At 43.1% G+C, this 12,262-nt stretch overlaps 1 protein-coding gene across 16 annotated transcripts in view; it reads right to left on the reverse strand.

Annotated features, from left to right (window-relative positions):
- synrg (synergin, gamma) overlaps positions 1-12,262 on the reverse strand; it is a 43,299-nt gene that overhangs the window by 18,971 nt on the left and 12,066 nt on the right. For 7 of the 16 annotated variants that reach the window (XM_080888601.1, XM_080888599.1, XM_080888589.1 and 4 more), the window contains 9 exons: positions 11,612-12,025; positions 9,574-9,852; positions 8,297-8,377; positions 7,979-8,175; positions 6,749-7,006; positions 6,539-6,675; positions 4,685-4,809; positions 4,239-4,301; positions 1,837-2,796 (listed from right to left, as the gene is read on the reverse strand). In XM_080888601.1, the coding sequence (XP_080744727.1) occupies positions 1,837-2,796; positions 4,239-4,301; positions 4,685-4,809; positions 6,539-6,675; positions 6,749-7,006; positions 7,979-8,175; positions 8,297-8,377; positions 9,574-9,852; positions 11,612-12,025 (2,514 nt within the window). The remainder of the gene's footprint in view (positions 1-1,836; positions 2,797-4,238; positions 4,302-4,684; positions 4,810-6,538; positions 6,676-6,748; positions 7,007-7,978; positions 8,176-8,296; positions 8,378-9,573; positions 9,853-11,611; positions 12,026-12,262) is intronic. The other 9 variants (XM_080888590.1, XM_080888598.1, XM_080888596.1 and 6 more) reach the window with 7 other exon arrangements.

Consider the following 12,262-nt stretch of genomic DNA (forward strand, 5'->3'; position numbering starts at 1 on the left):
TAAGCTTACATACATTTCCAAAAACACAGTGCAAAGCGTGGTGAGGTGCTCAAACTGCTCGGACTGCTACACGTTAACGACAGGTTAGTCCCAGAGCTCTCCGAGAACAGCTGATAAATAAGGGTGAAATGAAACCGCCGTCACGGTAGCGTATAAGCTTCTCAGGAATGTATCGATGTTAAAGCGGGCAGGTCTTTACCCGATCAGCGGTTTCGCTGCAGCTCCATGGACTGGATTGTTTGCTCTCCGTGCGGAGGGGCCTGTTTGGGTTTAACCAAAATCTGACCACTGCACAGAAACTGAAATAAGGCAATGGGGATGTTTACATCTTTTTCTAGTCAAGGATAAAGTATCAGTTTCTTGGATGAAATAAGTTGACACATGTGATGATAATTAATGATATGTGACGAAATATTGGAAGCTGATTGCACGACTGTTGTCAGGTGGAGATTTGGTCAATTTGTACAAACTTCTCAAGCTTTGTTTGAGCTTTTAAATAAAAATGAAAGCTCCCTTAAAGTTGGCAAACGTTTGAATTACAGAGCCTTCACCTGAGAACACATGCAACCCATCTCATGTTACACTGCAAGAATGGTTTGAAATGTTTTGCATGAAACACGACGCATGATGTGGAAGACGATATGCCTGATGAATAAATGATGAGCAGTGAAGAGAGGGGGGAAAAAAGGACACGGACACTACCCGATTATTAACAGACACTAGATTGATTTCCCTTTTTATAAAAGGACGAGCTTTAGGTAAACTTTAACTCCACTTTCATGGATGTGAGGTAGGGGAGGAAAAAGCAGACACGCTATTATTTAGACATCTTACAATTAGACGTCCATTTGATCCAAAACATACTCCGTGGTTAATGTGAAAATACTGCAGGGTAATACAATAACTGACAGGCATAAAGAGACAAATGCATGCACTCACATTCAAGCCCTCACATCCACCTATAATATTTTTAATAGTGACAAATCACTGTTGCTCTATATGAAAATAGTCTCCAGTTTTTGCATGCAAAACGTCGTATTAATGGTAACATTTTATTTCAAGCGAATCAAAATTAAGTCATCTGCTGTGCTTTTTGCACACATCAGTTAAAAAGGTAAATGATGGCTTACGGATAACGCCTTTGGTAAGCTGCAGCCTATTGTTCGAAAACCTGTGATTTGAATAAACAAGAGGATAAACGCCCTCCTGTACTCATCTGTATTCAACTGCTCCGTCTCTTAGCATTGCCCAAAACAACACACACACACACACACACACACACACACACATACACACACACACAAGGTACACTGAAAGGAAGTGCGACATCCGCCTGCCGCGGTGTGGACACATCAAACAGGAGGCTTATCCGAGTCGCGCAGGCAGCAGCTGGGGGACCTCGTCTGTGAACTATGACTGCCAGCACATCAAAACCAGGCACTCATCATTTGTAAATAAATAGAGATATGGGCCAGGACCTTCCTGTCATTACAATAACAATATACGGGAAGAGGAATGTGGAGATAAAAAAAACTAATGAGGAAGAAACTAAAGATTTAAATAAATAAATACTTAAATAAATAAGTAATAAATAAAGAGTATGATGAGATGAACGATGAAATGTAGAATGAAAGCTGTGATGCATCTAATTTGATATGTTACTCATGTTTGTGTTCAGCAATTGAGCATGTTCAATTCAACAAGGACCTCATTATTTGCCCTTTGACCCCTTGTCTGGGGGAGGGGTCACTGAGAAGGAGAGGCTGGCTGGCCTTGAAAGCGATATTGTGTGTCACTGCACGGAGCCTCACCAGAGCAAACGCACAAGTTCCTCACCTGTAGCAGGGGGCTGGTGGGAAGAGAGACCCGGCAAATCCAGAGAGCTGTCTGACATCACGTGCTTCAGGTCTCCTCCCATGTCCGACAGCTTCATGTCCAGCTGCACTGACAGCGCGTCCTCAGAGTCGTCCTTTCCCACGCTGCTCCCGCCGATGGACGGGAGGTCGAGGGACTTTACAGATGCAGAGTCTTCCTTGGCCTGTTTGAACACGGCCACCTTGTCACCCAGAGTCTTTTCAGAAGCACCGAGTGCTGTGCAGAACTTCGAGGACTGAAATTCGGCAAAGTCGTCGTTGTCGCTCTTGAGTGACGAGAAGGAGCCGGCGCCGCTCTCCTTGGTGTCATCGTAGGCGAGGCCTCCTTCCAGAGAAAGTTGTTTGAATATGTCGTATTTGTCAGAGCTCTGCTGAGACCGCTGCTGTGTGGAGGTTTCCCCTTGAACACCCGCGCTGCTCTCGCCTTTAGGCTCTCCACCAGAGCTGCCAAATGCCATGAAGTCTGCAAAGTCATCCTGAGGTGCTGAGGCAGCTCCTCCTGCGGCTGAAGCTTGAGTGGAGTCAGAAGAGGAGCCAAAGAGGGCAAAATCCCCAAACTCATCTGCCCCTCCTCCCGGAGGTTTTACTCCACCTGGCAGGAGGACAAGAGAGGGGGGCACAGACACAGAAGGGAATGTGCTGGGTTTTGTCTCAGTGGGGGCAGGAACAGAGGGCGCTATAGAAGAGAAAAGGTCCAGGTCAGCCATATTGAGAGGATTTTTGGGCTGAGAAAGAGACACTGCTGGCTGTTGCTGGGGAAGCTGCTGTAGTGACTGAGAGTTTGGAAAAGCAGAGGGGAAGGAAGGTTGAAAGAGCTTGGCTTGATCTGGAGGGTCTAGTGGAGAGACGCTGTCGGCTGTTTTAAAGTCTGTGAAGCCATCATCGACTGTGCCGACAGACTTGAAATCTGCAAATCCTTCTCCTGTAAACCAAAGAGAAGAATTTAAGATTAGTAAAAAAACAACAGAGAGATATAAAGGGGCCAAAAGGTCTCAGCTGCAACAGCTACCATTCAGTTATTTTACAATCCTAAAAGAGAGAGGAATGGTGCATTAGTTACTCCTTTGCTCCACTGGTGAACTTTGGGCTGCAGTGTGCAAAGAAGATCATACATCACTGCACAAAAAGCTCTCCATACACTATCACTCAAAAGTTTAGGGCTGGGTTTTTTTTTTAAAGAAATGCACACTTCTTTTCATTAAATATATAATTAAAAAAAGTAATACTTCCTACATCATATAACTTTTAATGGAATTTCTACAAAATGAATCCTCAATCAACTTTACTTTACTAAAAACAAATGTGCTTTTCTTTCAAATGACCCCAAACTAATGAGAAACGGTGCATGTACATCGACACTACCACGCAAGGAACTGTTGATTATAGTCATTCTGCAAAAATTACCATCCAACACGTCATTTTTGTCTACAATATCCAATATCTTCCAGGGAAGTAGACGAGGCCAAATGGTTTCCAGTGTAATTTCTGTATTTTAGGTTTATATTTTATAGCATCAAATATCTTTAGGCAATGATAGTTTACACCTGAGTTTAGTGGCTGTGTTTATCACAGACTTTTATGCAAATGTCTGAAGTTTTCTGATGAGAGAGTCTGAACCTGACAGAAAATGCTATTTATGACAAAACAGCTTAGAAAAAGACAGATATGACTTGTTATCAGGAAACAATATTACATCTACAGAATCCTGATGAAGTTGTTAGCTAAAAGTAAAAAAGCTAGAACAAACTATTATCATTTTCTGCAGATAACTGTGATGGGTATTTATAGCAGTGGGAAAACTTTTGCCTCTTTTTTACAAAAACCACACAGAAAAAAGTCAGAATAAATTCTCAAGTTTTCAGCAGTTGTTAATCCTGTGGAGTAACGTATGCATGCTGAAATAGAGAATCTGTTCACACCGCTGGTGTACGGTGGAAGAGCGATAACTAATGGGCTCATTAAGGAGATGGAGCCTGACAATGCCAAAGAAAGGTCACTGCAAAGCATGACTTACTGGAGTTGTAAGAGGTGTCCCCATCGGAAACTGTTCTAATGAAACAGGGATGGGAAACACAGTGGGTATCAACGCTGCAGGCTTGCAATACAAGACACAGTGTAAACATGGCTCTGTGGTAGTGTGGTGACCTGACAGCTTTGTCCAAGTTATAATACACAGTTTAATTAGAGAACATAAAAAGAAACCATTTGTTTCCTGGGGATGATGTGATGTTCATAAAGTTCATCTCTTAGTTCTCTACGTCACTGCCTAAAGAGGTCAAAAAGCAAGGATGTGCTAATATGTACATTAGGTGAACGTGTGTTGTTTTTTTTCCACAGAGAGATCGAGATGTGTGGGTCTCTTACCGACTGATTTCTTCTCCGCGGGTTGTTCGAGTTGTCTGAATACACTGTATTTGTCTCCAATATCTGGATCAGAGCAAATAAAGAAGAATCGGTAACTATAAAGAGCAATATGAAAGAAATTTACTCTCCCTGTATCGTTCAAGGGCCAAAACTTAGTTTGTGAACTGAACGTGTCCTTATGTAAGCTGCTTTAACCTTCAGGGATCAATTTCGTATTTTAGATGTAATAAAAGGGCTCGACATGATGAAATACCTGGAAATGTCATGTTATCACTTTCTGCTTTTAATGAATCCTTGCCAGTTATCTACACAGGAAGGAACGGAACGTGCTGTTCCCCATGCTGCTGTGATGATAATATTGTTTCCTTCTCTGACTGACTTTATGTTTTGGTCCCAGTATGTACCCCCAAGAGGACTAACACTATTACATGAGGTATCCAACGTACCTGAGGCAGGGGGTGTAGGCTCTGCAGGCTGATCCACAGACAGCTGCTTGAACACGGCGTACTTATCAGAAGATGTAACGGAGGCGGAGGAGGAACCAGACACTGGAGTCAGCAAGGCAGGCGTGCTGCAGGGACACAAAAGCGAATCGTCAGACATCATGATGGGCGAAGTTCAAAGGTAAAGTTTAATCCCTATAAGCTGCCTGAGCTGAACGTTTGCCCTGGGTTCACAATTTGGAGAGAAACAGCTTCTTTTTTTTTTCTTTTGTTACAAGCTCTTGGTGTCCTTTCATCCATTAAGGCCACTGAACAGGCAGAAGGTAGCTCTGCTTAGGAATAAAAATACACGCCCACTGTCTCACATCCAGCTCACCAACAAAAGTATTTATATCTTGTTTTACTAATTCGGACAAAATGTACTGGACTGCGTGTTAGCAGCACATGTTTAGAATGCCTCAAAGAACAAGCAGCTGATCCAAGCAGAGTGTAAATAAGTAATCCGTGGCCTGTTGTAACACTAGAGGAACATTACTTTTAAATAGCTCTGTTATATTAAAAAAATATAGTGATATACCAGTTTTTAAAAATTGCCAAATATTGGTACTGGTCTTAAAAATCCTATATTGATTTAGGTCTAAAAAAAGATTTTGATAATACTTCTTTTACTGTCTCTTAATATTCAGGCTATTCAGTAGCGAGATAGTTTTGTTTAGCGTGAGACGTGAACACCTTCCAGCCCCTTTGATACATGTTAATTACCACTTTATATTTAATTTAATTTAGAGGGTTTGTGCTGTCCTGCACCCACTGAAGACTCCAGGACGTTAACAGTCCAACCTGAGATGCATGATCAACCACTGAAACCCAAAACATATTTTTACACCTCAGTTTTTTGCACAGACTGGTTTATTTGCGAGCTTAAGAGCTGCTGCTGACAGACTTCAGTCAACTGATGAAAGAGCCAGTCCAAGAAAGTGGCTTCAGTCTTCTCAACACAACAGAAAACTAACCAGCATAATCCCAAAATGCCAAACTATTCCTGAAAGTGAAGGATGCTTTAATACAGGCCAAAAGCAAGAAATATGATGACCATTATGCCTGATCATATGCTAAAACAGACAAATCAGGGGCTTAGGGAAATTGTTAAACTCAGTGAATATTAGTTTCCTCAAAGCGCTTTTTCTGTAAGACATCCGACAGTAAGTTATGGATGCCAGTTCAGGCTGGCAGCCCAATATGAGCTGTTCAGCCTCTCATTTAATTAGAAAGCAATCTCAGTCTGCGGGGAATTCTTGTTACATTGATGAAACCGTCAGGACTGGATTTTTTCAGTTGCGAAATAGGAGAGAATCATAAAACGCCTATGCCACTTAGATTTCAGATACTTTAATTCTGCTTTCTCTTTGTCTTTCAGTGGATAATTGCCTTTCAGCTTCCTCTCACTGAAGGCACGGTTGCTCCAGAAAGGCTCGGAAAGAAGTAATATAAAGAAACAAGCTTATCTACTGTCCACTGAAATGAATTCATTAGTAGATGACCCAAACTCATTCCTATTCAGAGGAGGTTATTACAAGATATTGAAACAGTGCCTCTGACTGTAAGACAGACAATGAGAAGTACAAATATTATGCAGGATGAGTCAGCTATAAATAATCATCTAGGGCTGAATATTTGATGCTCATCTCTGCAAATATTTACAGCACAGAGAGCAAAAGGAGAGAGAGCTAGAATAAGAAATACCCAATCTTATTTAATGTAGCTTATAATTAGGGTCACATAAGCTCTTAAAATGCTCCTAATTATACAAGCCTGGAAAAAAAGGCAGACTCACTGTCTTCATCAACAAGCCTGTACCTGTTTTGGTGCTGTGGTGCAATGGTAGTAGGGAAGCTTCCTCCCGATTCCCCCTGAAAGTCAGAGAAAGCTTGGTCTCCTCCTGCCTTTGGAGCTTCCTGGAAGTCCTGGAAGTCATCGTCATCGGCTTTGGTTCCCTACGCAAACATCATGTTGGAGAGTGAAGTGAGTGAGGTGATCGACAGCAGGAAAATAAGAAACTGAGCATACCTGTGATACCTGTGCTGGAGGGAAACTGGCAATGAAATTTGTGTTTGTGGGTGGCTGAGCCGGTGCTGCCGGTGTCATAGGCATGACTGGTGGCGGGGCTGCTGTGGGCATGGCCATGGAGACCGGGGGCTGGGTCATCATGGGCTGCTGGTGCTGAGGCATGACAGGGGCCATGGCCATAGCCAGAGCCGGCAGGTTCGGCACGGGAGGAGAAGGAAATTGGCCGAGGATTTCCACGTTCATTGCCGGGAGGCCACTCTGAAAGTAAGGACACGACAAACAATATTCAAGCGAAGCAGGTCCCCCTGAGCTCAGCTGTTGTGCAAAAGCATATTAAAACATGATGAAATCTTTGTCCTGCAGCTGCAAATATAATCAAAGCAGTCTTCAACAAACGCTTTGTGTGCAATGTTTGTCAAAGCAGTGATGCCCAGCGTTTTTGGAATCTACCTTAACTTTCTAAAAAATGGAGTTATGTATCTGTGACTGCAAAAAAGCCTCAGGTTGAAAGCCACAGATAAGGTGAAGAAGTGAGTGAGAGTAACGGAGTCAGTTTGAGTCTTTCCATGAGGACTGTTGACAATGACAAATACAAAACAAAGCCTGTAAGATGTTTCAAAGTTTCATTTGGCTGCATTTTTTTCTTTCTTTGGGGGGGGGTTAATGCGTTAAATCACGAAAGGTATCAGGGCACACGGATCATTGTGAACCTATATAATTTAAAGCCCTTCTGTATTCACTGAACGTGGCCAAGGACTAACGTTTATATATAAATTATTCAACACAATCCTTTTGAACAGATGTCACCAGCAGACTCAAACTTTCTTCCACCTCACAAGAGAATGCACCTTGTTTTGCTTGTGTTTTAAGCTTCTTGAAGATTTACATCACCAAAGGTGTCTTATTATTCCTCGCATGGAAGCGGAGGCATGCAGTGTTTCGTGAGCTGCCTGAAGATTTGCATCCTCCCAGGGGTGGTGGTGACAGGCCCGGGCTGAGAGTGATAAGAAGCCTCCTGCCAAACTTGGTTGATGGGGACTCAGCCATATATTGGACTTATAACGCTTCACAGGCCGCGGGCTGAGTCACAGCACCGCTTCTTTTCTCTCCGTTTTGAACTAAGCCCAGCTAATTTCAGTGAGGAGTTTATGGCGAGGCTCTGCGGAAGCTGTGGGAGATGATTAGTGGAGTTGTTCTAAGTGGATAATTTGTTTTGACTTCAGTGATTACCTGCGCCACCCCAATTAGTGCAAGTACAGTGTAAAGTTCCTCCTTGGTCAGCATGCCAGGTGTTGTGCGGTTGGCTGATGCCCAGATTTGCCCGAGTGCTTCCCTGGGAAGACCTGATGACATTAATATCGGGTAGAGTTTGGCTGTGTCTATCCCTGCCGGAGTCATGGTGATTTCAAGAACCTTCTTGAACATTTCTGGGAAAAGAAAAACAAAACATTTTTGCAATTCGTGTCATTTCTTTCCGCAAAACACACAGCGATGTTGAATATCGTCGTCTGAACATTAAACTGGATGTTTTTGAGAGTAAACGTTTACCTGGGACGAGGCTGTCGTTGTAAACCCAGGCGGGCAGCATGGTCTGAATGTGCTCTTGTTGTGGATACACACCAACACCTGCTGTCAGAAGCACAAGCACACATATACACACACACACAGACACACAATTAGCTGTTGAAGCAAAAGTCTTGTCCAGGCTTACGATCTGCCAAGTCTCTTGGCAGCTGAGCCCTGCTCATATCGAACTCGACAAAATTATACACCTGATGTCTGGAAGGCTCGGTGCAGATGTAACGCTCCCCTGCACTGAATCACAAACGCCCTGCCACATCAGACATCTATAAATCAGTCTGTGAGTCATTTCCAGCTTCAAGGAGAGAGGAGAGAGGCAATTGCCTTGTAAGAAAAACTAACTAAAAATATAATTTAACTGCTGACATTGACCTAAATTATTCTTTTCTAGAAAACAGACAACCAGACATTTCAGTAAACTGCTATGGCTCATTTCGAGTCCCTGACACTGTCTGCAAGGCAGGTGTTTACTCAGACACTCACTTTGCACATAATACTTCCATCAGTCTTGAGCAGTTAAATGAATCTTATTACAAATCTCCCCTGGTCCCCGTGATGAGCCGCAATATTTCCCCTGATGACGCGGAGGACACGGACACAGACAAACAAATAACAGCACAAAGGAGTAGCAGAGTAGCATGCACAATCAGCCTTGGATTATGTTGGGCCCCAGTGGCACCTGCCAATCCATGCGTATCCCTGTTAAACCAAAGCAGTCAGCATGCGCCAGAGGTCGTTCTCTGAGAGGGTGTTACACAGTGAGTGAACAGACGGCGGCTTATTTAGTCAGCAGGTATCACCCAAGGACCTTGACAGACACAGTCCATTTCCACAGTCTGTGCAGGGAGCAGTGACATAAGAGAGCCCCGCTAACAAGACAGAGGTATAAAGCAGGAAGAAATAGGAGCAGAGATTTAGGAGACGATGGAGAGACACAAGGAAGGGCACCTCAAAGACATCGTCACCTCAGCAGCGAAGAAAACATCAACTTGATTTCATTTAACAGCACGCAGGCTACAACAGTAGGATGCCCAGTCCAGGATCTAGCATAAATCAATTATAACCCAAAGAGATAGAGGAGATTAAACTGCCAGAAGAGGGATACAATTATTTTGTCAGGGTTAGAAAGAATGAAAATATTTCTCAAGGACAGAAAGAGAACTACCACCCTGATTGTTTGTTAATGCTGCAAAGCAAGAGAGAAGCAGCAGCTATGAAGTCCAGTGAACGGGTACTTCTCTCACCACTGTCACTACTGGTTTGAGGAGATGTGCCAGCAGCTGATGGGGGGAGTTTGGGCGCTGGTACCGGGGCCTCTGGTGGCTTTTCTGTGACGAAGACAGAGCTCAAGTCCTCGGTGGCCGCGGCCCAGTTCCTCGCTTTAGTACTGGGCTGAAACTGGGCTGAAACTTTAGCTCTAGGAGTCATTTCAGCCAAACTCTGCTTGGACTTAAAGCTAACCTGCGCAGTCTTATCAGCTGTGAGATCACAGGAGGAGAACAGCTTCTCTTCCAGGGATGGGCCTAGAGGGGTGGATGAGGAACAAGCTTCTTTAACACATACTAGCAACAATGCACACTTAACGCATCTATTTATAGGCTCAATTTGCAAATGAAATTAGGGATGCTTTAGTAGATTTATGTTATAACTTAAAGATTTGTGTTTGAGATCTGATATGCAAGATAAGACTGAAGCAGTCAGTAGCAGTTATAAAAGGTTGCTAATCATGGTTCAGGCGTCTTGTAGCATTATTGTGCTCCTTTCCTGTAGCTGTTTTCAAACATAAACAGCTGACAATTTTGGAATACTTTCCACAGTTTTCCTTTTCTGCATGTAGCATACGGCAGGAAATAGTCCACCTCAAAAGCATTCACACTACTAAACCACTACTGTGCTTTAGGTATGGGAGCCGTTGGGTAGATCATGCAGGTGGCAGGACACATAACTACTTAACAGGCATTAACTGAACTTAACTATTTGCAACCCAGTGCAATCCAACATCAACTAACTAATATCTGGGCCAACTTTGTTTGTCAATGTGTTCTCACATGCACACTCAGAATGGGTATGATGAATGCATGCATGCACACATGATTCCCTACTGCACTTATAACAAGCTGCAGTAACATGCCAAAATGTGCAGCAATACACCAACAAAGGCAGGGGAAAACATGCCTGCACAATTTTGAATACTGATTTTAACATTTAAATTCAATTAGTCTTTGCAAATGTTTTAGAAAGCAGGAATTCAATCAGCATGTCTTCTAAGAATTAAGGACAGTTTCTGGTGACTAAGACTGAACAGAAATGTAACTTTTGTTCCTCTAGAGAACTCCACAGGGCTTCTTTAAGAAGCTTTAAGGAGATTTGCCCAAAAACCACACAAAATCCCACATACAAAAGCACACTAACAAATTCAGTGACAGATCTTTTTCTTGAGCTGATAACAGCAGGCACTTTAACCATTATTACCCAAAGTACAGCGTTTCTCAAGGGGTACCAATATATTCTTCTTTTTAACCAAACCTTTCTTTAGAAATTGCGTAAGAAGCCAAGTATCAGATATTATTTAGTGTTATTTGTTGGAAATAAGATTAAAAAAAAGCAAATGAGATCATTTGTAAACAGCCCCCTAAACAGAAATGTTACCTGACTGAATTTCAACAAAGACACTGCAAGGTAAATTCCTCAGGTCTCTTAATATCAGAGGCAATCTATCCATCAGCCATCTAATCTGCTTATTCCAGATGCTAAACAATTAGGTCAGAGATGTCTCAGAGAATCAAGGATGACACTGGACGGAGGGTTGCTGAATTGCTCTGGACAGAAGGTGATCTCTGCACCCTGTCATTCACAGTCTGAGACTGAAAGCTGTCACAGAGCAGCTGCTCATCCCAGAGATTACAGGGCAAATGACAAATGACATGACAGTCCTCTACCAGTGCACAAATCATAAATTCACTATCAAAAGGAAACGCAACTACTGCATGGGGAAAAACCTACTGAGAAACAGTCATTTTCAACAGTATTCCTTATTTATTATGCATCCTTGTTTACCCTTTAGTGTTGAGTACTGAGGTCATCTGCTGGTCTAGCTAGATGCATGCTCTCACACATTAATGCAGGTCAAAACGAACCCATCATCCAGGGTTACCAGTAAAAGCATTCAGCATCAGTGATAAAAGAATCACTAATGTAAAAAATTCCTCCAAACTAGGTGGAAAAAAGGGCAAATTAGAGGGATGGGAGGGGGAGGTGTGAACAAAGCAAGAGAAGAGTTACCTTGAAATGCAGACTGGGTGCTGGTGCTGACAGCAGAGTGTTGGGTGTCAGTGTGAATGGACACAGAAGAGGGGAGGGATTGTGAGGGTGGAAAAGTCGATTGGACTTGCGACTGAGAGGAGAGGTGGAAGTTGGCAGAAGGGAAAGTGTTTACAGGTCCCTGAACAAAGTCACTAAACTCGTCATCGTCCTCAGAGAAACCTATGTTGGGGGCAGAGGATGAAGGCTGGGCCTGAGAGGAGAACCCAAAGCTGGAGGGAGTGGTGGTGAAGGAGGAAGAGGATGAGGAGGGGGGCAAAGGGAACGACGTGGGGGTATCGACGGGGCCCTGAAAGTCACTAAAGTCATCATTATCCTCAGACATAGCTGGGGGAAGGGAGGGAGCAGTGACAGACGGGTGTGATGGCGATGAGTCTGCAAAAATGAAGAAATAATGATGATGGCACAGCACATGACAAACACACTACAATGGAAGATGATTTCGGAGCTGCACAGTGCAAGAGTGAGATAATGACTTTTTGTGCAAGAGCAGAAATTGTAGATCTGCAAACTGAAGAACACTTAACTTATATTCAGATTTACTACATGTCGTTTAGATGGATTTCTGATAATTCACTTTCAAAACCGCAACATTTGTACAGATTCCAACAG

The sequence above is a fragment of the Rhamphochromis sp. 'chilingali' genome (assembly GCF_963969265.1).
Source record: "Rhamphochromis sp. 'chilingali' genome assembly, chromosome: 8".
Taxonomy (NCBI): Eukaryota; Metazoa; Chordata; class Actinopteri; order Cichliformes; family Cichlidae; genus Rhamphochromis; species Rhamphochromis sp. 'chilingali'.